Source organism: Gekko japonicus, unplaced genomic scaffold, assembly GCF_001447785.1.
Source record: "Gekko japonicus isolate JY-2015 unplaced genomic scaffold, Gekko_japonicus_V1.1 scaffold3199, whole genome shotgun sequence".
NCBI classification, from domain to species: Eukaryota; Metazoa; Chordata; class Lepidosauria; order Squamata; family Gekkonidae; genus Gekko; species Gekko japonicus.
Window position 1 is genome coordinate 44,621 of NW_015169275.1, and position 24,908 is coordinate 69,528.

At 46.0% G+C, this 24,908-nt stretch overlaps 1 protein-coding gene across 1 annotated transcript in view; it reads left to right on the forward strand.

The window, feature by feature from the left end:
* EPS8L2 (EPS8-like 2) overlaps positions 1–24,908 on the forward strand; it is a 117,096-nt gene that overhangs the window by 36,597 nt on the left and 55,591 nt on the right. The window contains exon 3 of the mRNA XM_015416556.1: positions 20,546–20,610. Within this exon, the coding sequence (XP_015272042.1) occupies positions 20,546–20,610 (65 nt within the window). The remainder of the gene's footprint in view (positions 1–20,545; positions 20,611–24,908) is intronic.

Sequence of the window (24,908 nt, forward strand, 5' to 3'; positions counted from 1 at the left end):
GGGTCCGGTGACTGGAAGCCACTCAGGCCTTGCCGCCAGAGCCGTGGGGTGTGTACCCTTCCCTGTAGCCGCTTCCTCCTCAGCCCTGAGGTCCTCCTCCTTCCAGGAGCTAGGGGGAATACTCCCCCCATGAGTATCGCGGGTCCCTCTTCTTGTAGTGTTATATTTCACAGCAATTAATATAGTGCTATAAAAAAAAATTTAAATCATCTTTATTGATTTTCATATGACATACAGAACACAATGCCCATTCCCCATGTTTATTCAGTGGTTAAGTTTATTCAGAAGCAAGTCCTGTTTAGCAACAGTTACGTTTCCCCCTGCAACTTTCCTTTTCATTGCTTTACAACCTAGTTAATTGCTTCCTGCTCTCCTGCGGTCCTGACATTCGTGAAACAATTGTTAATGATCAGTTCTTCATTGGAGGGAGGAGTATGGTTGCCAGCCTCCAGGTGGGGCTTGAAGAACTCTGGGAATTACAACTGATCTCCAGATTAAAGGTAAAGGTTCCCTTGCTTGAAAGCCAGTCGAATCCGACTCTAGGGTTGCGGTGCTCATCCCCGTTTCCAAGCCGAAGAGCCAGCGCTGTCCGAAGACGTTTCCGTGGTCATGTGGCATGCTGTTACCTTCCCACCGAAGTGGTCCCTATTTATCTACCTGCAATTTCTTGCTTTCGAACTGCTAGGTTGGCAGGAGCTGGAACTAGAGACGGGAGCTCACTCCGTCATGCGGGACACTCGGGTCTCGAACTGCTGAACTACCGACCTTCCACAGCCTGCAGTTCAGCGTCTTAACCACTTGAGCCACCGCAGCTCTGAACTCCAGATTACAAAGAGATTATACACTGCGGAGGTCCCTCCCCTTCCCTCCAAATCCCACGCTCCCCAGGCTCTACCCCGAAACATCCAGAAATTTCTCAACCTGGAGTTGGCAACCCTAGGAAGATTAAATCGCCATATATGGAACAAGACATGCCAGTGGTTCAAGCTGGATTCAGAAAAGGAAAGAGGCACTAGATATATTGCTTGTGTTTCATAGATCACAACAGAGTTTTTAACTGTGTGGATCATGGAAAGCTCCAGGTTCAGGTTCAATCCTAAAAGAAATCAACTCTGACTGTTCCCTGGAAGGCCAGATAATGAAACTGAAGCTCAAATACTTTGGCCACCCAATGAGAAGGGAGCCCTCACTGGAGAAGACCCTGATGCTGGGAAAGACTGAAGGTCAAAGAAGACGGGGACGGCAAAGGATGAGAAGTGTGTCATAGATGCAATGAACATGAAATTGAGCCAACGTCAGAGGACGGCGGAAGACAAGGCCTGGCGGGAGCTGCTCCATGGGGTCGCAAAGAGTTGGACTCGACTGTGCGACTGAACAACAACAAAAATCATGGAAAGCTATGGTTTGCTTTAAAGGAAACAGGTGTGCCACAGCATTTGATTGTTTTGAGGTGCAATCTTTACTCCAGACTAGAGGCCATTGTTAGGAAGAATGTGGAGAAACAGAATGGTTTCCAGTTGGCAAAGGTGTCAGGCAAGGATGCATTTTATCTCCCCATCTCTTCAATCTGTCTTCAGAACACATCCTAAGTAGGGTTGCCAAGTGCAACTTACCTTAGAGCAGGGGAGTCCCGTTCCCCGTCCTGGAGGTTTTTGGTGCACACGCGAAGCACGGGCTCCGCCATGATGCCACCCGGAAGTGACGTCATCTCGTCGGTCAAGTTGGGGGCGGGACCACTGTGATTTGAGGGGAAACCATAGAGTTTTTCCTCGAATCTTAGAGCGTCCCCCTGCAACGTACCCAGCGTGATGATATCACCTTCGGGTGGCGTCATGGCGGCGCCTGCGCCTTGTGTATGCACCAAAAACCTCTATCTCAGGGGCAATATGAGTGAGTGTTTATACACACACACACGGTCCAATACCAGCAAGAATAGTACAAAAATGGTAGAGAGAGTTTAAAATGTAATCTAAAAGAGCCATGGCAATCCAGAAGCACTCAATTCAAAATAAAAATCTTACCACCATGAGCTGAGGATTCCTTTTCTGGATTACCACAAATTCCACATTAAGGCTTATTAGGGAAGGGGTTGGTAAAAAAACAAAATCAGCTTGTTAATGCCTTCTAAATCTATGGTATTAGTGCATTTGGAATATTGTGTATCGTTCTGATATCAAATCTCAAAAAGGATATTGTAGAGCTAGAAATGGTACGGAAAATATCAGCCAAACTGATCGAGATTGAAATGTCTTCTATGTGAGGAAGAATTATTCTATACCTCATATCATGTGTGGGTCATTTTAGGAGAAAAGATAAGGAAGCAGGTAGAAAGAAATTCTTCCACCTTTTGCCTAATGCTTGAACTTGGAGTTATCTGTGAAATTGATTTGCAGTAGATTCAGTTCACCCCCTCATGGAAGGCCGAGCGCCGAAGAATAGATTCTTTTGAACTATGGTGCTGGAGAAGACTCTTGAGAGTCCCTTGGACTGCAAGGAGATCAAATCAGTCAATCCTAAAAGAAATCAACCCTGACTGTTCCCTGGAAGGCCGGATAATGAAACTGAAGCTCAAATACTTTGGCCACCATATGAGAAGGGAGCACTCACTGGAGAAGACCCTGATGCTGGAAAAGATTGAAGGTCAAAGAAGACGGGGGCGGCAAAGGATGAGATGGTCAGACAGTGTCATAGATGCAACGAACATGAAATTGAGCCAACGTCAGAGGACGGCGGAAGACAGGAAGACCTGGCGTGATCTGGTCCACGGGGTCGCGAAGAGTCGGACTCGACTGTGCGTCTGAACAACAACAAAAAGATTCAGTTCAGGCATAAGGAAGTACTTTTTCATACCATGCTTTATCAATTTAAGGAATTTACGGATGCAAGATGCGGCAATGGCCATTGGTTTATATATCTATGAAATGTGATTAGACATAAGGTCTTTCGAAGGTAAGTCTATCAGCCGTTATTGGCTATAGGTAAATGCAACCCACCTATTCAGTGATAGTGTACCTTTGGTGGGCAGGGAGAGGAAACAGCAGAGGGCTGTTGTCTGAGGACTTCCTGGAAGTATCTGGCTGGCCACCATTGGGAAAAGGATGCGGACTAAATGTTAGGTCACCACTGTGGTGGCAAACCTACGGCACGGGGGCCAGAGGTGGCACTCAGAGCCCTCTCTGTGGGTACGCGTGCCATCGCCCCAGCCAGGCCCAGACCGTCATTAAAGTGTCGAATCCTCTGCCAAATAATTTTAAGTAGATGAAAGCATTTGGGATTGGGTTCCTTACTTTGTTTGGATCATCTTAAGCAGGGGTCTTTTCGTAGAAAAAGAGCTAGGGTAACTCATTAGCATAACTTGTTAGCATATGCCACACCCTCTGACATCACCGGAAGTGTGTCATAAGGCCACACCCCCTGACATCACCGGAAGTGTGTCATAAGGCCACACACACAGAAGCCCCGCGAAGGCCCTCCCTGGCCCCAGGCAGGCAGGCGTGGGGAGAGGCAGGGAGGAAGCAACTTACCCTCCCTCTTCTCCTGCCTCCTCCTGGCTGAATGAGGGCCGGAAGCGGGGCGGCCGGAAGCAGGGGGCAGGGCTTCGTCATGTGCCCCCCCATACCTCACCCGGGGGAACTGCGGTCCCCCGCGATCCCCCCCGAAATGACCTCTGGTCTTAAGTTAATGTAGGAGTTTTTTTTTCTCAAGTAAAACCTCAGTATTCACGTTACATTGCCGTGTTGGCACTCTGCGATAAATAAGGGGGTTCTGGGTCGCAGTTTGGGCACTCGGTCTCTAAAAGGTTCGCCATCACTGCTGTAGGCTATCTGTAATGCAATCTTCCTGTCTCTTCATGGTCCTCATAAATACTTGCAGGGCCCATATTTTGAACTGGGATCACAGTCTTGAATTTGTAAATCCCTCTTCCTGGTGTAAACTGGCCCTTGGCAATGCTGTTGCCCCAGTATGGGAATATGTTTTCCCTACTGTGGCAAATGGCATTACCAAGGGGCCAATTTGCATAAGTGAAAAAAAGAATAAGTGGAAAGATTTACTCCCCCTTACCCAATACAGCGGTACCAAATGCTCGAACTTGGGGTTATCCGTGAAATTTAAAGAGGCAGGAGATGGTTCACAAATCTCTGAATTTATACCTAGTTTTGTCTTTAAGGAGCTGTGGTGGCTCAAGTGGTTAAGACGCAGAACTGCAGGCTGTGGAAGGTCAGTAGTTCAGCAGTTCGAGACCCAGGGGTGCCGTATGACGGAGTGAGCTCCCGTCTCTAGTTCCAGCTCCTGCCATCCTAGCAGTTTGAAAGCAAGAAATTGCAAGTAGATAAGTAGGTACCACTTCGGTGGGAAGGTCACAGCGTTCTGTGCGCCTTGGTGTTTAGTCATGCAGGCCACATGACCACGGAAACATCTTCGGACAGCGCTGGCTCTTCGGCTTGGAAACGGAGATGAGCACTGCAACCCTAGAGTCGGATTTGACTGGCTTTCGAGCAAGGGAACCTTTACCTTTACCTTTTACCTTTGACTTTAATCTGGTCCACCCATCAGCTCTTTTCTTATTTGTTCTGTACAGTTGGCCTACGTGGCATCTGGTTGCTGCTACGTTCATATGAATGTAGAAAGATGTGATTGTTTTTTAAGCACTCAATTCTCCTAGAACATTCTCATTTGTATCCATGCTTATTCTGACAATCTCCCTGAGAAAGTTGGATTTGGTGTAGATCTAAGTTACTGGAATGGTGCCACTGGAATGTCTAAGGCATACTAATTCCAGATTCTCTCTCTCCCCCCCCTCTGCCTCCGTCTTGAATAACTCTATTGTTGGTCCCAACATCTTAGCCACTACCATTTCAGTTTCTCCTTTCAAATTCCTTTCTCCACCTTTGATAGAGCTTCATATTATTCTCCGGTCTCTTCCGGTATGGAACTCTTCTTATTAGTAAGCTTTCTGAAAAGTACTGAGACTGATGCATCGTAGAGTGATTTTCATCTAATCTCAATATGTTCAGGCTCAGATATGCTGCTAAGCTTCGAATGGATCCCAGGCTGAACATATTGAGATCAGCGTCCTATTTGAATGAATTGTATTAACTTCCATGACTTGTTGTAAAGCACTTTAAGAGCAAGAGAGCTTTTGTACCACTCTAATATTCCTGAGGAAGGTCCAATTTTGAAACGTTGTTCTATAATCCGGAGACAACAATGGTATATCTTTGATTATGTATGTTTGTTCTAGGATTTTCATATGATTTGTAGGCATTTGGACTGTAATACACAGGAAGCATTTTTTTGCAAGTCTTGTTGACTGCTTGATTTGTGGGTCAGACTCTCACGACTATTTGCTTTATACTTGTTCTCTCCTTTCTCCATGGTCAGGGACAGAGGGTGGTGCTTGGGGAGAGGGTTTCACCATTTTACCCTGTGGTATGTGGCCTTTCGCAAGGGGTGATCCTCTCCCCGATGTTATTTAACATCTACGTACACCCCCTCACCCAGTTAATCTGGGGGTTTTGGCGGGGTTGTCATCAGCCGGAATCCACTCCAGATAACTTGGCCAGGGCTTTGGAGGCTGTGGCTGATTGGTTAAAACTGCACCGGCCAAAACCTGATCCAACGAAGACAGAGATCCTGTCCCTGAGCCAGGGTGGGGGTGGGGCCAGGAATCCCACTCCCAGCCCTTGATGGGGTGCCATTGATGCCTGCGCCATCGGTGAGGAGTCTGGGAGTGGCTCTGGATGCTTCACTTTCCGTGGCCCCCAACTCGGAGAGACTGTAGAGGAGCGGGCGGCAGGGTGAGGTTCCTTGTGCATTTGGTGTGTGTAGCTTGAAGAGGGGGTCCATTCTATACACTTCTGAACCTGCGCCTGACATTTTCCCCCAAAGCCCTTTCCTGGCTTGACCTTAGTCCTGTTGGATTTGCAGTGCCACAGTGGCACTGGTTCTACTGGTTCTGCCGGGCTTGCAAATGCCCTCCCTCTCTTCAGTTTCTACTGAGAGATTCTCTGGTTTGACCTTAGTCCATTGGAAACAATGGAGGATTGGGGCATTTTCTTTGGGGGCTGTAACTGGGACCCCATTAATCCAGTCCTCATCACACTTGGAGGGCAGATAGAAGAGAGTCAGTCAAAGATCCCCTGCAAGTTTGGTGTATCTAGCATTCTGGGGGGGGGGGTGTTCTACCAGTTTGGTGTAGTGGTTAAGTGCCAGTTTGGTGTAGTGGTTAAGTGCGCGGACTCTAATCTGGGAGAACCGGGTTTTGATTCCCCACTCCTCCACTTTCACCTGGCTGGATGACCTTGGGCAAGCCGTAGTTCTGATAAGAGCTGTTCTTGAAAAAAAAAGAGCAGTTTCTGTCAAGAGCTCTCTCAGCCCCACCTCCCTCACAGGGTGTCTGTTGTGGGGAGGGGAAGGGGAAGGAGTTTGTAAGCCGCTCTGAGACACCTTCGGGTAGTGAAGGGTGGGGTAGAAATCCAATCTCTTCTTCTTCTTCTTCTTAATGAACCAAACCAGTTTGTGACAAACCACAAAAAAGTTTGTGACAGTCTGTGATTAGTGAACCGGGCATGCCATGAACCAGAAACTCAACTATGTTTTCCCGGTTTTTGCCCACCCCTACACAGGAGAGGGCATTTTTATTTATTTATTTTATTTAGGCATTTTTACCCCACCCTCCCTGCGAGCGGGCTCATGTACAAGGCATGGCTTAGTGGCTGCCCATCTGTTTTGCATGTGGAATGTTCCAAGTTCAATCCGCAGTCTCTCCTGTTAAAAAGATCAGGTAGTAAGCGGTGTGAAAACCCAAGAGAGCTAACTGCCGGTCAGAGTAGAAAATATCGGTCAAGATAAACCTGTGGCCTGACTCAGTATAAGGTGAAAATACCCAAACATGCAGCACTTGGCATATCATCCAGAGAACAGCATGCAAATATGTACACCATCACAAGCCTTGACATGATAAAAAATGCTCCAAGTTGTCACTGTATACAACTTTTGCAAAAGGAGAAGGAAATCTTGGCTATGTTTGTGTTTGCTCTCCTTGCTTGGTTTATATCTTTAGCTAATAAGCAAAGGAATGCATGCACTCCACACTAATCCTGAGGTAAATATTAAGCACGGTGGAAAGGAATTTAGCTGTGTGACTCCTCCTGAAACTTGCCAGCATTCTGTCAATAAAGCAGTGCATTACTTTTGGCACAGTCATAACCTGGGTCACAGCCAAGCCTTGCTGAAATCACTGCATGTATCCCAGTCCTCTCAATCTGAGTGCACCTCAATAAAGAAGCTTTCTGTGATGTTATTGCTAGGCATGTGTTCCTAACAGAAGCATGCTGCGCAAAGATGTTCAGGCTGGATGAAAGTGCATAAGCGGCTTATGCATTCCAAAGGATTTCTGAGAACCATTTCATGTTTTTACTCTTTTCCTTTTTGTAGATAATCTTTTTCTAAAAGGAAAGCATGTACCCCATCAATACATGCAGTGCAGCATAAATGTATTTATTTTGTCATGTGAATGGGGCCGTAAAAGTGCCCTGTGACTGATAGCAGTGAGACTATTCCAATCCAATTTTACTTTGCGACTGAACTCTGATCGTTGCAACCCTCTTCTTCTCTTTACACTCAAGTAGTAATGCATTGTGTATTCTTCTGTACATTTTATCAATTCCGGTCTATTTTTTTGAGCATGTAAGCAAAGATTTGTGATTTGAAAAGAAACTCCGGTACTAGGGTTAAAATGAGCTTGCTTCCCGTAAGTCTTAAATTCTCTGGCTGATTTCGCACAAGGAGCTGCACCGCCGTCACACCTCCCTTTGCCCTGTTTCCATCGGTCAATTTCCCACTCGAAGCCACGCGGCTGCATTTTGACCCGCTGCTTCGCCCGATTTTCCCCACGGTTTTGTGATCCTCAAAAAACAGAATCATGAAACCGCAGGGAAAATTGAGCGAAGCCGCGGGTCAAAATGCAGCCACGCGGCTTCGAGTGAGAAATTGACCAATGGAAACAGGGCAAAGGGAGGCATGATGGCGGCGCAGCTCCTCGTGCGAAACCAGCCTCTGTGAATACCAGTGTCAAATATTCGCTGGTACTCTCCTTAGTATTTTAATGTTTACCATATATTCAAAGCCTATTTAATATTGTATTTGACGTTTGATTATATTTGAATATTTTTTTTTTTGCATTCAGCCCTTGACATTTGAAGGTATTTAGTAGTTGACTGCAGTGGCTTTTTATTTCTGGCCATTCACATCTCTCTAATGGTGCCACAGAGTCTAATGCAATCACATTTTAAATCCTGAGCAAAACATTTCAATTCTAATTCAATTTTCAGGCTATTAAAAATTTAGTGGCATTTCAAATATTTATTTATTTGATTGATTTATTCAGTTCTGATTGTACCTTTTTTCTGACAGTAGAACAACAGGCAGAAATTCAGTCTTAGCTCTCCCATCAACAAAATACAAAAGTATCACCCTTCGAATATTGGTTTGCTGATGCAACTGTTAGAAGTTTAGTTGCCCTATGATAGCTACTACTAGTATCCTTACTAGAGATTGTTTATGGTTTTTGCCCAAATGTCCTGTTCAACACTGCAGGCTAGCTAGTAAAGGTTCCTTTGCTCAAAAGCCAGTCGAGTCCGACTCTAGGGTTGCGGTGCTCATCTCCGTTTCAAAGTCAAAGAGCCAACGCTGTCCAAAGACGTTTCCGTGGTCATGTCCTCATCTGGAGGACATCGTCAAAAAGACAGAAGAAGAGAGTTCAGCCAGAGGGGGAGAGTTGTTCAGAACAGCATAAGACCAGGAACTGTACATTAACACTGGGAGAGTTTGGGAATACAGTGATGTGATTGTGGAGAAGGGAATTATATGGACAATACCTGAAAAGATGAGAAGTTCCATGAAATGTGGGGATGGTCGTTGAAGGGGCTTTCTCCAGAAGGTATTAACCAGGTTTCTCAGGGGACCTTTCATTAAATGTTTTGTTCTCGCTCAGTTCCTATGGCACTATTGCCATTTACCAGCCTGCAGAGACTGCAGCCTTCCGGTTTAAACTTTAAGCTACCTATTCTACAATATACTATACGAGTACAGGGAAATAAGGTATACAATTGGAAGTGAAGGGGGTAGATTTAGAAAAAGTTTTAAAATAACAAATTACAAAGAAGGGTAGGGACATATGTGCTATAACACAGGAGATCCAGAAATCTGCATGGATCACACCACAGAGAAGAAGCTGTAGCATTTAAAAGGGAAATCCTGAAAATCTTCGCTTACATTTTACGACGATCACATTGCGTGTGTGTGGTGTTATGTACGTGGACCACCACCAGGGGTCCGCGGAAGAGGCCAGAGCTTGGATCCTAGAACAATGGAAATTTTGGATCCTGGATCCCCCAGCCCCAACCAATAGCCACCTTGGCGGGACATTCAAACCCTCCAATGGGAATGGGGGGGTTGCTGGGTGGATATGTATATAGTTGGCCCTGTTGGCCATTTCTAGTTAGTCTTTGTCTGTGTGAAGTTCAATAAACGTGTGCTACAGTATGTCGTCGTCCGAGTCCCCCATGTGGCGAACCCAGTACTTTTCATGTAGTGGTTATATAACATCCCCTACCAACAGATAGTGCCGCTGCTCATTCAACTGTCTGGGTTGGTTCCAGTGTTCCCTCTAAGCTGAGTTAGTGTGAGCTAGCTCACAATTTTTTAGCCTCCAGCTCACAGATTTTTGTCTTAGCTCAGGAAGGATGGCTCCAGAGCAAACTGATTTATGCAGCAGCCCAATCGCTCGCTCACAACTTTAAAGCCAGTAACTCACAAAGCAGAATTTTTGCTCACGAGACTCCACAGCTTAGAGGGAACATTGGTTGGTTCCATGTCTTTTCTAGTTCTGTGTTCTGGGGGAAGTTGGCTGTTAAATTGTTCTAAGATCTGTGCTGCGAGCTGCGCAGTAGTAGACAATGTTTGTTAAGGTTGGTTTCTTTCAACAAGTGTGGGACAGGTGCCAAAGAAGAAATGTGTTTCTAAGAGGTTTTGCCCACTTAAAAACAATAAATTATTCAGGAAACTGTCATTTCTCATGACCACATCTATAGTTCTTTGCTGTACAATTATTTTCCTTTTCCTCTGTGTGTGTGTGTGTGTGTGTGTGCATGCAAGTACAATTTACACGTTATTTCTCGTAGAGGAGCACTGCAGCTTAAGTAGAATCAGGGGTCATTTCCTGCAGGAGCGGAGCTCCGGCAGTAAAGAGCCCAGGGGGTGGGCACATGCAACAAGCCCCACCCCCTGCTCCCAGCAGCCCTCAGTCAGAGCAAGAGCAGCCAAATAAGCTACAGAGGGCCCCCCCCCCGTCCAAAACAGTCCATTGGCACCTTTAAGAAACAAGTTTTATTCAGGTACAAGCTCTCCCTCCTCTGCGATGACAGATCTGCACATCCCCCCCACCAATAGCCAGCAATCCAAAACAGTCCAGTGGAGCCTGAGCGATGGGTGTTGCCTTCTGGCACACTTCCGGTGATGTCAGGGGGTGTGGCACATGCAAATAGGTTATGCTAATGAGTTATGCTAATGAGCTCCTGCACCTCTTTTCCTACGAAGTGACCCCTGAGTAGAATCATCCTGCCTTAGGGTCAGTAGCAGTCATTATGAGGATAAACTGCAAACCAAATCTGGTTCCTTGGAACCCATCACATACCATTAGAACGACTTGCCAACGTTTCCCCCACCAATCCTTGGGAAGCTGTTCTCCCAACCAGGGGTCATTTAGTAGAAAAAGAGGTGCAGGAGCTCATTAGCATAATTCATTTGCATAACTCATTTGCATATGTCACACACCCCTGACATCACTGGAAGTGTGTCAGAAGGCAACACCCACTGCAACTTACCTGGCTGCTTCTTGCTCTGACTGAGGGCTGCTGGGAGCAGGGGGCGGGGCTTGTTGCGTGTGCCCGCCCCCTGGGCTCTTTACTGCCGGAGCTCCACTCCTGTACGCTCCTGCAGGAAATGACCCCTGCTCCCAACATTCCCTTTACTTCGGTCATTAGCGTTTTCTAAACAGTGTTCTTGGCAATTAAGCTGAGCTTGCCCGATCAAAGCAAAACACTTTGCAAGACTGCTTACTTCTTTAGGTAACAGAGGCCCCGATCACATGCCGAAGTTGCCACGGGACACTCATGGATGCCGGGCGGGCTTTACGGGTGCGATCAAACGGACACATCTGTCAAGCGTCGCGCACCCATTGCCAACCCGTTGCGTCCGGCCAAAGATCCGAACTTAAAAGATTCCGGAGAAAGTCCACTATCTAACACTTGCGATGGGCCGCAGACGGACGTCCTCCGTCTGATCGCTCCAGTGTGCTCCCCTCACTGCATTGAAGCGCGCCGGAAACGCGCCAACTAAACGAAACCCTGATTCCCCACCGTCACGTCTGATCGTGTTCGGCCGGGTCAAAGTGCACCAGTGCAAAAAGCCACGCCTCCCCCCCCCCCGGGGCTTGAAATAATTAACCCTTGCTAAACATAAGCTGGTAGACACTCAGATATTTTAAACAGAGAACACAGAGACGTGGCAAAGTAGCTAGTAAGTGGGTGGTTTCTAGATGAGAATGCATAGCGTAATAAAGAATTAAGCCTACCATCTAGCTTCATTTAAACATGGTTTCCAGCGTCGTTCAGGAAAGTAATTTGAGTGCAGAGGAACATCTTGGCTTTCTTAGCTTTACTCCAGTTATGAATCAAATAAAGAAAATGGCAGGGATTCAGGACTAGAGAAAGAACCAAAATGTTCTTTCAACTCGTTTGGTTTTCATAAATTGGCAGATAACACTTTCATGGGCAGAAAGCTCCGGTCTTGAACTGGAAACCCGTCAGATACATGAGGTCACGTCCCTGCCCGCTTGGTCACAGGGAGTTCAGTTTCCAAATGCACCAATAATGAAATTTGCTCTCGATGCTGGAACACAGTGAACATAGAAGGGAAGATCAGATGTCTCCGAAAAAGAATCAGACAAAAGATACAGGCTTGAAAGTGAGCTGACAATGGTTGATCTCTCTTAAACAAATGGTCCAGTTTATAGGTTGGGCACAGCCCTCATCTTAGCACTTTCACTGCGGTAACATCACATTTCCCCAAGCATTTGATCCACTATCCTAAACAGAACTGAAGTCAATGATGGAAATGTAAAAAGGCAGAGGGCTCGTTTTATCATACGTGGAGGACATGTGAAAAAGCAAAAGTATTTTGGACTGAAATACATGCTGAAATGGAAAAAAATTGTGAAATGTAAATTTAAGAAAGAACCAGAAATATTACTTTTGGGACTTAAAATGGAAGAAGTCAATATGGCAAAAAGGACATTGATGTGGTATATGATCACAGCTGCCAGGATGACATATGCTCAAAGTTGGAAATAAGATAAGGTCCTTGACATTGGGGAATGGATAAAAAAATTACTTTTTATGGTTGAAATGGATAAAATGACAAGGAAACTTAATAACTTGGAAGCAGAAGAATTTTTTGCAGACTGGATAGACTTTGAAGAATGTAAAAGACAATTTGATTTGCTTTGATAACTATTGAAAATTAAACGATAATAGAGAATAGATAAATGTATATGAATAACAGTTGAAGGATAAGTCACCTATAGATGTATTATGAAAAAGAGAGGTATGAAGTGAATATAAGAACTGAGCTGGAGGTTGGAGCACTGTGGGAAGCCGAAAGGGGGGGGGAGAGGAGGAAAGGATGTATAACAACATAAGTTTTGATATATATTTACTTTTTTTAATATATCCTAATAAATTGTGTTAAAAAAAAAGAACTGAAGTCAATGAGCTTAGGAGGGTGTAATTCTATCTGCCCTGACCTGGATGGTCCAGACTAGTCTGATCTTATAAGATCTCAGAAGCTAAGCAGGGTCAGCTGGGGGTTAGTATTTGGATGGGAGACCACCAGGGGTCATTTCCTGCAGGAGCGCACAGGAACGGAGCTCCGGCAGTAAAGAGCCCAGGGGGCGGGCACATGCAACAAGCCCCACCCCCTGCTCCCAGCAGCCCTCAGTCAGAGCAAGAAGCAGCCAGGTAAGTTGCAGAACTCCCCCCCGCCTCCCCTCCAAGACAATCCAGTGGCACCTTCAAGACCAAGTTTTATTCAGGTACAAGCTCTCCCACCTCTGCAGCAGTGGGTGTTGCCTTCTGACACACTTCCGGTGATGTCAGGGGGTGTGGCATATGCAAATAAGTTATGCTAATGAGCTCCTGCACCTCTTTTTCTACTAAATGACCCCTGGAGACCACCAAGGAAGCCCAGGTCACTACTCAGAGGCAGGCAATGGCAAAACCACCTCTGAACATCTCTTGCCCTGCCAAGGGTCTCCATAGGTTGGCTACCAGCTCTGTTTAGGATTGCATTGTATGTCTTGTCCTGGGTAGGATATGGCAGCAGGTGCATCGTAACTGGTACAATTTCTGACAAGTGGCACACCTGCTTCCTCCTCTCCTGCCTCGTTTATTGTAATTGATTTTCAAACTGAAAACATAAATGGGTTTATAGGCTGACGATCTATGATACGGCGAGAGTTTCCTGTGACTTGATTATTGCAGCCACCTAATATAATTGGAGCTGCGGTGGCTCAAGTGGTTAAGACGCTGAACTGCAGGCTGTGGAAGGTCGGTAGTTCAGCAGTTCGAGACCCGAGTGTGCCGCATGACGGAGTGAGCTCCTGTCTCTAGTTCTAGCTCCTGCCAACCTAGCAGTTCGAAAGCAAGAAATTGCAAGTAGATAAATAGGTACCACTTCGGTGGGAAGGTCACAGCATTCCGTGTGCCTTGGTGTTTAGTCATGCCGGCCACATGACCACGGAAACATATTCGGACAGCGCTGGCTCTTCGGCTTTGAAACGGAGATGAGCACCACAACCCTAGAGTCGGATTCGACTGGCTTTCGAGCAAGGGATTCAGAAGAGGGCAACCTATAGAGATTATGCTTTTGGTGTTTTATTAGTGCGCTTATTGTGGGTTGTAACTAACATGGAAAATCAATTTTACTAAGTGGCAGCCTGATTCAATCCCGAACAAGCTCATTATTAGAAGTTACAAAAAATGTTTGCATTCAGAACCAACCCCTCACTCACTCTCACCAGGGGTCATTTCGTAGAAAAAGTGGTGCAGGATCTCATTAGCATAACTCATTAGCATGATTTATTTGCAGATGCCACACACCCTGACATCACCGGAAGTGTGTCAGAAGGCAACACCCACCGCTCAGGCTCCACTGGACTGTTTTGGATTGCTAGCTATTGGGGGGGGGAACGTGCACCCGGGGCTCTTTACTGCCGGAGCTCCGCTCCTGTGCACTCCTGCAGGAAATGACCCCTGACTCTCCCTGTGTTTGTGATATACACACTCACGTTCATTTCCATTCTGCTGAGGTTTGACTTAGCACCAAAACTGCATATTCCTACACCACTGGAGTGCAGCTGGCCAAACTGTTTGCCGTACTTCTTTTGCACCGCCCTTATGACAGAACCGGTCTCATCCCTCCTAGAACTCACTGTGTTTGCGATATACACACTCACATTCATTTCCATTCTTCTGAGGTCTGACTTAGCACCAAAACTGCATATTCCTGCCACCAGTGGAGTGCAGCTTGCCCAAACTGTTTGCCGTACTTCTTTTGCACCGCCCTTATGACAGAACCAGTCTCATCCCTCCTAGAAAGTTGATATTACTATTTTGCTAATAATCATGACCATCTCTTCAGGGCTGTGGAGAATTCACCAAGCATCTGAGCTGTGACTAATATGCATCTCATCATCACTGTTCAATACATTAAGCGGAAAAACGCTAAAGGCAAGAGGGGGGAAATCTAGCTATATTCTCTTGAGGACATTCCCTTCTTTTCAAATGAGACAGGGCTAGAACAATATGACTTTGTTACTGTGAGATGCTATCTTCAGTTGATAATCAAGTGAGACTGTTATAAATATACACCTGGCAAGTTGCCTTCTCTCTCTCTCTCGTACTGTTTAGATTATTGGTTTATGAAGGGATCTGTGCTGATTCCTACCCCCCAGGCCCAATACCCCTACGCCATCTTTTTCACCCAGTGGCAACAGAAGTGCCTTTATCTTGGTCATCTGAAATACCTTCCACGGTTCTGGTCACAAAAAGGACATTGTAGAGCTGGGAAAAGTTCAGAAGAGGGCAACCGAGATGGTTAGTTGGTTGGCGCTCCTTCCCTGTGAGGAAGGGCTGAGAAGAGGCTGGGACTTTTCAGTTTAGAAAAGAGATGACTAAGGCGGGACGTGACAAAGGTTTATAAAATTATTCATGGGGTAGGAAGAGTGTAAAGAGAGATCTTTTCCTCCCCCTCCCAAAATACTAGAACTCCGGGGCATTCAGTGAAATTGATGGGCAGTCGATTCAAGACGAATAAAAGGATATACTTCTTTATTCAGCAGGTGATGAAAATGTAGAATTCACTGCCAGAGGATTTATTTTTTATTTATGTTGTTTAATAGTCTGCCTTTCTTCAATGGGACTCAAGGCGGATTTCACAGAGTAAGTCAATACAGTCAACAGTCTGGTGAATCCAGCAGACAATGCAATAGGATTTGAATTGTAAGAATCTGGAACCAATCACAAACATAAACTGCATTTTTTAAAAAAAATTCTATTATTTTAACAATAAAAAATACATATACAAGTAAGATGCAGGTAGGTTATTCTTCGTTACCCAGTTCAGTCCTACGTTTAGTTAGTAAGTGATAAAATGTTCCTCTAGGTATATTGGTTTTGAAATGTGTTATAATTATTGTTTTGAATGTGCGTGCAGAGTTTGTCCTTGTAAGCAGATCTGATTGCTTTGTATTTCTCACAGGTATAACCACTTGTGATATAAGGTGTTTGCCGGGAGTATTTCTTGCCTTGACATATAGTTTAGTATCGGTGACCATGTTTTAACAAATCTCATGTGTGGAGCTGTGCTTGTCTGTTGTGTTCTTTGTATTGAATCTGTGATTTTTACCATTAGGAACTGTTCCCATAATTTGTCATGCCACGCTACCAAAGAGGGTGAGGAGGGTGACTTCCAGGCTGCTGCTATCGTTATTCTGGCTGTTGCGAGTAGTGTCGAGACAGACTCCATAGTGTTGTCTTTTATTGATTCGTCCCATCTATTTAGGTGTATAATTTCTGGTTTAAAAGAAATTGTCTGAGATGTTGCCCCCCCCCCCAGGTGGAATAACGAGACAGACAACAGTTTGGAAGTAAACAAGGGCCACTTTATTAACTATTTAACATAACATTTCGGCAAGGGACCAGCTAAGCGAGCACGGGACAGGCCCCTGCACCTCACCCGGGGGAACTGCGATCCCCCGCGATCCCCCCCGAAATGACCTCTGGTTTAGTATTGGTGACCACGTTTTAACAAATCTCATTTGTGGGGCTGTGCTTGTCTGTTGTGTTCTTTGTACTGAGTCTGCGATTTTAGCCATTAGGAATTGTTCCCATAATTTGTCATGCCACACTGCTAAAGAGGGTGAGGAGGGTGACTTCCAAGCTGCCACTATCGTTATTCTGGCTGTCGCGAGTAGTGTCGAGACAGTCTCCATAGTGTTGACTTTTATTGATTCATACCAACAATTTAGGAGTATAATTTCTGGTTTAAAAGAAATGGTCTGAGATGTAATCTCATTTATTTGGGCTGTTACCTCTTTCCAGAATCGTTGAATTTGTGGGCAGCCCCACCAGTAATGACCAATATTGCCAGTTTGGTGTCGTGGTTAAGTGTGCAGACTCTAATCTGGGAGAACCGGGTTTGATTCCCCACTCCTCCACTTGCACCTTCTAATGTGACCGTGACCGTGGGTCAGTCACAAGCTCTGGCACAGCTGTCCTTGAAAAACGGGCAGTTTCTGTCAAGAGCTCTCTCAGCCCCACCCACCTCACAGAGTGTCCGTTGTGGGGAGGGGGGTTCTGAGGCCCCTGCCACACGGCAGAGAAAAAACGAGGAGAAGCGCGGTTTTTAAAAGCCGCGCCAAAAAAGAAACGCCTCGGCGGGATCCCACGGATCCCGTTAGCGGCGCGCCGTTGCTCCCTGTCACATTTTAATTTGAATAACTGGCCTACCTGTATCAGCACCTGTCAGTTTGAGGCCATGTGTTTATGTTTTCCTTTTACATTGATTTCATGACGAATATTTTAATTACCCGTCACTCTGCTCAACCTGCCCAAAGTATTGGTGCTGGAACTGTACAAGGAGATATTGCACTGTGTCAGGAATATCTGTTTTTAAGGATGAATCTGCAGTTGTGCACTGTGTAGTTTTCGGATACTTGAAGGTGGTATGAATATGGATACCAGCCTCAAGGTGGGGCATCGTGTTCTCCCAGAATAATAGCCGATCTCTAGGCTACAGTGGCTCAAGTGGTTAAGACGCTGAACTGCAGGCTGTGGAAGGTCAGTAGTTCAGTAGTTCAGCGGTTCAAGACCCGGGTGCCGCAAGACAGGGTGAGCTCCTGTCTCTAGTTCCAGCTCCTGCCAACCTAGCAGTTCGAAAGCAAGAAATTGCAAGTAGATAAATAGGTACCACTTTGGTGGGAAGGTAACAGCGTTCCGTGCGCCTTGGTGTTTAGTCATGCCGGCCACATGACCACGGAAACGTCTTCGGACAGCGCTGGCTCTTCGGCTTTGAAACGGAGATGAGCACCGCAACCCTAGAGTCGGATTCGACTGGCTTTCGAGCAAGGGAACCTTTACCTTTACTAGGCTACAGAGCTCAGTTCCTCTGCAGGAAATTGCAGCTTCAGAGGGCATCACATCTGCTTTGAGCTCCCTACTCAAGAACCAACCCCAAATCTCCAGGAATTTCTTGAGCCACCGCTGGCGGTCCTAGATATGAAATTCAGTGTTCCTTGCAGCAATCATTTCATTCTTCTCCAACATGCAGCCCTAAAAGTAACGTTTAGAAATATTGGTGGTGGTGAAAATTGCTGTCAAGTTGCAACGGACTTATGGAGACCCCTGGTGGGGTTTTCAAGGTAAGAGATGTTCAGAGGTGGTTTGACATGGCCTGCCTCTGTGCCACAACCCTGGTGTCAGGATCCACAGCAAAACAACGAAGTACACGCTTCTAGGAAGGTTTTACTTTTATTGGAAAGCCATAGATGCAGTAACATGAACACTGTTAGGAATGGCGGGTTACCTATGTGCATAATAGGATATAGGGCATTCGTATGCACACACCCCACACGTAGTACCCAATTAGATGGGTTCCCGCGCGGGGGCATTAGGCTGAGAACTAACAGCTGCAGAAGCAGGGTGGGTGAGAAGCTTCCCACGAATTCCAGACACATCAACTCCTCCAGTGGATATGCGTTACAGCTAAGATGCAATTAAGCGCATGGGAAGGAATGCACAGCAATTAGAAACATACACCATACTTTTGGCAGCATAGCTGACACCTGGACTTCCTTGCAAATCCAAATAGTAACCAAGTCCCACCCTGCTTAGCTTCTGAGATCTGACGAAGTCAGGCTAGGCTGGGCCAGCCAGGTCAGGAATATTGGTAGTAGGGTTAATTTTTGTTACTACTCTGAATGCTTGTCTATGGTAGCCATATTTGTTTATAAAATACTTACATATCATCATTCTCTACATATCATGTACCCAGGGCTGTTTACAACAGTGAATACACACAATTTTAAAGCCTCAGACTATATATACCTAAGCCTAAGAAGAGGGAAGCGATACAGCAACGTTTAATTGAAAGCTCTTTTGAAGAGAGTCTCTTTACACCGTTTATGGAACGCAGAAAAGGATGGTATAGCCCAGACATCCAGCAGCAGAGCCCCAAGATTTTATCAGCTACAGGGAGCAAGGATCCAACTTGCAGGCGATGGCTTTCACAACCCCAAGAATCCCGTTACATCCATCTGGAGGATCAATCTGAATTTACCCATCACAATATGACTAGATGGTGCTGCCACCACTTCTGCTACCTGGTCTGCATTCAGCCTTGCGTTCAGGTTGGATCAAACTGGAAAGATTTTCAGTGCAATCCTCAACTTGACTTCAGTGGAGTTAGACCAGTATAACTGTTTAAGACTTCACTGTTTGTCTACAAAGGATCTTGCAAAAATGTTGGTTTATCACCAAATCCCTGTACACAGTTGACTCCACTCTAAAAGGTAAAGGTAAAGGTTTCCCTTGCTCGAAAGCCAGTCGAATCCGACTCTAGGGATGCGGTGCTCATCTCTGTTTCCGAGCCAAAGAGCCAGCGCTGTCCAGAGACATTTCCGTGGTCATGTGGCCGGCGTGACTAAACACCAAGGTGCACGGAACGCTGATTCCTTCCCACCGAAGTGGTACCTCTTTATCTACTTGCAATTTCTTGCTTTCGAACTGCTAGGTTGGCAGGAGCTGGGGCCAGAGACGGGAGCTCACTCCGTCATGCGGCACTCGGGTCTCGAACTGCCGAACTAACCGACCTTCCGGTCTGCAGTTCAGCGTCATCAAATTGTGCACAATCCTAAAGGTGATTCAGCTCAGCAGATGCGAGGGCTTGGATCCAGCACAGCCTTTCCTGGAAGGATTTCTGCCTGCAGAGTGTGACTCCTCCCTCCAGCTGCAGCCCATACTTCCCCCTGAAATGCGGATGCTGGGAAAGGATCAGTATTTCCGGGGACGTTTTGGATGATCACGGGATGGGAGAGGTGAACAAGTCACATTCCATTGGCAGAAATCTGCCCATGGGAACTCTGTGCTGCATCCAAACCAACGGTAACAGAGGAAGCCTCTCCGTTCACCATTATCACTACCACCTCATAGGTTTCCCAGTGAGCTCTACGGCATGGTCCACCTGATCAACATGAGCTTTCTGCCAGCGATATTTACAGCTTGTCGTTACCTCTTATTTTAGGCCCTGCCAGAGATGATAAAGAGTCACTGTCCAGATTCTCAAAATCTCCAATCCAAAACGGGATCCATCTGGAGCCAGTCTCCTGGGGCAGACCAGTTTAATCTAGTTCATGTCTGTATGTGGTCTATTCTTTGCAACTTTTCCCAGCTGCATGGCCCAAAGTTGATTATGAGCCGCAAATGACCAGGCAAGTGATTATTGTCATGGTCATCTGGTCAAAATGCTTTGCAGACAGGTATTCACTGGTCCACTTGGCCAGCTTGTCAGGGGCAGTTGAACCAGGCCTTCTTGTAAGAGGTGTGCCCAAAAGCACCCCCAGAGCTCTCATTTGTGTTACAGCCTGGAGAATGTGAGGAACAGCAGGATTCTCTTCTGAACGAGAGGAAAGACTGCTGCTGTTGGCAGCCATGCATGAGTTGCTCTGGACTAGATGTTCCCAGCCATGTCTGCTACTTGAGATCCTGCAACTGATGTGAAGGGTGGAATGAGGGATATTTGGCATACAAAGTATGTGTTCCACCATGTGCTTGCTGAGATAATATCATGTTTTACCCATACTGTGCCAGTTAGCTGCCATAAAAACTAAGCCTTCTTTTCTTTTCTCTGTTGTTGTTTTTTTTGACAGAGCAAAGGAAGAAATACTCCAACTCCAATATCATTATGCATGAGACATCACAGTACCATGTACAGGTGAGTTAGAAACACTGACACTGTCATGTCTGGACTTGTGCAATCTTCCACTCTGGCTTAACTGCTGCGGGTACTAGTAGCCAACATAAGGAGGCATGCCTGGGCTTGTCTGGCAGGCCACCTAGATGGAGAGTGCGGAGGCATGTCTGGGCTTGTCTGGACTTCTCTGGGCAGGCCACCTAGTTGGAGCTTGAAGCCCCAGAAGAAAGGCAGGCAGGATTCTGGAACCTGCCTGCGGATTGGCCCCTGAGGGATGCCAGCCAATCTAAAGCCCGGAGGCCACTTGAACTCACCAATCGCATGGGAGCTGGGAGTGGCTTAGGTGTATATAGTTAGGGCAGTTGCCCCATGTAAAGAATTCCTGTTGAGATGCAATAAACTGCTGCTTGTTGAAATCACTCTGCCTGTGCCTCTGCCATTTTAAACCCACTATTTAACAGATTCAAATGAGCAACAAATATATCATTGGAAATGCTGTTGCTGCTGACACACCATTTGCGTAAGACCATTGTTCCATCTAGTGGTATCTTGATCATCATGCTGCCTAGTACAGCCCATAATATGTTGGAGATGGTGGTGACTGATAGTGTTTCTTGAACATTGTGCTTCTTTGTCATCCTCAGATGTTCATTCCAAATTCCACCAACTAGTATTTACTATTTATTTCCTTTTCATGGTATGATTATAGAAATTGTCCAGATAATGTCTACCAAGATTTTCATATTTAGGGCATAGAGGTTTTTTGGGCTTTCCCCCCTGGATTTTGAGGGTCATTTTACCTGATACTCAAAAAGATTTATATGTTATTTCTTCAATTGGACTCCAGAGCAATGGGCAGGCATTCTCTTTGGAAGGTAGCCCAGTTAATGTTGCTTTCCAGAGTCCAAGTCCTGCCTGCCTTTCCCTTTGTTCAGTAGTTTCCAGACAATGCTTTAGAAAGTCACTCCTTCTAATGGGACTGTGTCAGAGAATCTCTCTGCAACCTTTCTCCATCTGCATCCTCCACAGACTTCATCTTAAATCAATCCATAGTTTTGCATCCTGTTTTTGGAATGGGGAAATGAGGGACTAAGGTAGAATGCTGACAGTTGGGAAAGAAAGGGCAGAAGGCCTTGCATAGCCTATATATTCGGATTAATCATGTGGTACAACCTTAATCGCCTTGATCCATGAGTGTGTCGCATGTTTAAATGGTTCCTTGTGTGAACAAGAGAATCGCATATTTTCTCATACTTAATATGCAGGACTGGATGGCTTAGTTTCCAGGAAAGCTTGGTCCTGGCTTCTCTGTCTTCAGAAACGAAACACCAGATATTTCCTCTACAAATAAGCAATAAGATCATTGCAGTTGCACCCCTAGAGAGGAGACTTTACTCCCGGCAGCTGCTAGAGTACAGTATGATCTCTACTACTAATTATGGTAGTTCATTTGTGAGCTGATCGTTCACCTCGAACTTTGATCAAAATTAAGTGATAGCTGTGGGACTGGCAGCTCACCTAGTTTAATGAGCGGGTCACTCTTGTATATTGTCCTCACATAACCAGCATGCAAGCAACCTTTCATTACTGATATTACACTTTCTGGAAGGCAAGAGTATGATTTTTGCTTTTACGTTTTTGATTGCAACAATAGAAATAAAGAGTACCCATGTCTATTGTGCTTTAATGGCCTTGAAGCGTGGTACAAAGAGGTGTGCTGCTCACTAGTTTTAGACTTATAGTTTCCTATATTCAGGGCATTTTTTGTAGAAAAAGCCCAGCAGGAACTCATTAGCATATTAGGCCACACCCAACAGCAGAACCTCATTAGCCTATTAGGCCACACCCCCGTGCCTTCCCTTGGCTTGCCCGGGTGTCCCGCGGCTGTGGGGAGCCCGAGCAAGCCAGACCTTGGACAGGCCAGGGAAGGCACAGGGAGGCATTTAAATCCAGCCCCCCCCCGGCCTGCCCGCCTTGGAGTCGCGGGGGGGGTCGCTCTTCAGGCCTTCCCTCTGTAGGCACACATGCAAAGGTTTTGGCTGTAGTGGGCGTGGCCAACTTAGAAGCCAGCCGGAACTCTGTTCCTATGTGTTCCTGTCCCAAAATAGCCCTGCCTACATTCCATAAGAGCCCTCGTGCAGTGTCCCTCTAGTCCATGAGTCTGCTTCCATCTGTGGCCAGCAAGTAGTAGCCTCCCGGGTGCTCAGAAGTGTATTTGACTCTGAACATGGAGGCTCAATTCAGACATCACAAACAGGCGTCTGGGCACAGAGAAGGTGACTCCTGTGAAATATTTTCTCCTTCAGAATGAGTGACATGCTTTGGCAATACTTTTACACGTTCAAAATACTGTCTAAGAATGGTGCATTATAAATATTTTATATAATACAGTCAACAGTACTAAATAACAATAATTACAAACAGGGCTTTTTTTGTAGGAAAAGCCCAGCAGGAACTCATTAGCATAATAGGCCACACCCCTGATACCACCACTCATTAGCATATTAGGTCGCAGCCCCCTGTTGCCAGAAGTGTGGTCATCCAGCCACACCCACCTTTTGCTTCTTATTCTGTTTACCTTGTTTGTTGTCAAAACCCAGGGCCTTTTTTTTTTTAGCAGGGACTCCTTTGCATGTTAGGCCACACACCCCTAATGTAGCCAATCCTAATGAGTTTCTGCTGTTGGGTGTGGCCTATTATGCTAATGAGTTCCTGCTGGGCATGGCCAACTCGGGAGCCAGCCGGAACTCCGTTCCTGTGCTTTCCTGCCCAAAATTGGCCCTGATTACAAATGACATATACAAATGGTCAATGATAGGTGTGTTTTATTAAATGTAACAATCGATAGGACATAGTGGTTTAGATCCCAGAATAAATCTTTTCTGTCAGCTGAATGGGACTCCCTTGCCTCCCCTTTCCCAGTTCGACCCCAGAATGATTCCATTTTGGAAAGGACAGATATAGTTCCATCCCCTCCCTGAAGGGCAGAGCATAGACACGAACATTCCACTGATAGCTACTCTGCAGTTTCTCTTTTGAGCTGAACAAAATGAGGTCATATTTTTTTCCCAGCTCTAAGAGGGGAAAAACTGGAGCTAGAGTTTGGATACAAGTCGTGTGAACGCTTCTGTTCCCATTCCTTCTTACCCATGCAGGGAAAAGTGCCCAAGTGGATAAAGCCAAAATCATGAATAGCACACATTCTTTCAGAGAAGGGGGGAAAGTTTATATTTTATAAGTTAGTACTGCGCCCTGGTATTGCACATATCTCAATTCCGCGCCAAATGTCTTGTTTTTCTAGAGAAACCCCATCCCCTCCCCCACACACACACCACGGTTTCAGGCATTCCCCTAAACATTTACATCTTGAGTCCCTAGATGAATCCCCAGAAAAATAATCTGACAAAAAGTCTTAAAGACTCCTAATCTAGAAAGCTCTGCTCTGTGCAGTGATACTATGGTAATTATAATGGGAAACAGGCAAACATGCTCTGTTACATTTGCTTCGTGCTTCCCTCTGCTGGCTGATAAAACCACAGAAGGAGCCATTGCGTGATTTTCTATTGAGCCAAGGAAAAACAGCTGTTTCAGACTGATAACAAGGGGAAGCAGAAACAAGATGGGGGAAAATTAACTTTGAATCACTGGCTGGAAAGACACAGAACTGCTACCTGCAGTGCTTTCCCCCCCTCTCTTTACATGTATGTCTCCTTGCTGTGCCCTGCACTGCACTGCTGCTTGTTCACAATGTTATTCCCAGGGGTCATTTCCTGCAGGAGAGCACAGGAGCGGAGCTCCGGCAGTAAAGAGCCCAGGGGGCGGGCACATGCCACAAGCCCTGCCCCTGCTTTAAAACCAAGTTTTATTCAGGTACAAGCTCTCCCTCCTCTGCGAGGGCAGATCTGCGCGTCCCCCCCACCCCCAATAGCTAGCAATCCAAAACAATCCAGTGGATCCTGAGCAGTGGGTGTTGCCTTCTGACACACTTCCGGTGATGTCAGGGGGTGATATATGCAAATAATTTATACTAATGAGTTATACTAATGAGCTCCTGCACCTCTTTTTCTACAAAATGACCCCTGCAGATATTACATTTTAGGTGGGTACCTGATTACTTCAAAGTATACACCTAAAAGTGGACTGTGTGAATGAAACCAATCTATATACTAATAGCGAAGGCGCCCCCTGTGTGCAGATTTCTAAATCCGCACATTGGGGGCACCTGGGGGGCAGGGAGATTTTCCTGCACACTTGGGGCAGTCCCCAGGTGTGCACAAAAATCTAAAAAGTTGAAAAAAGAAAAGGGGCGATATTTAAAT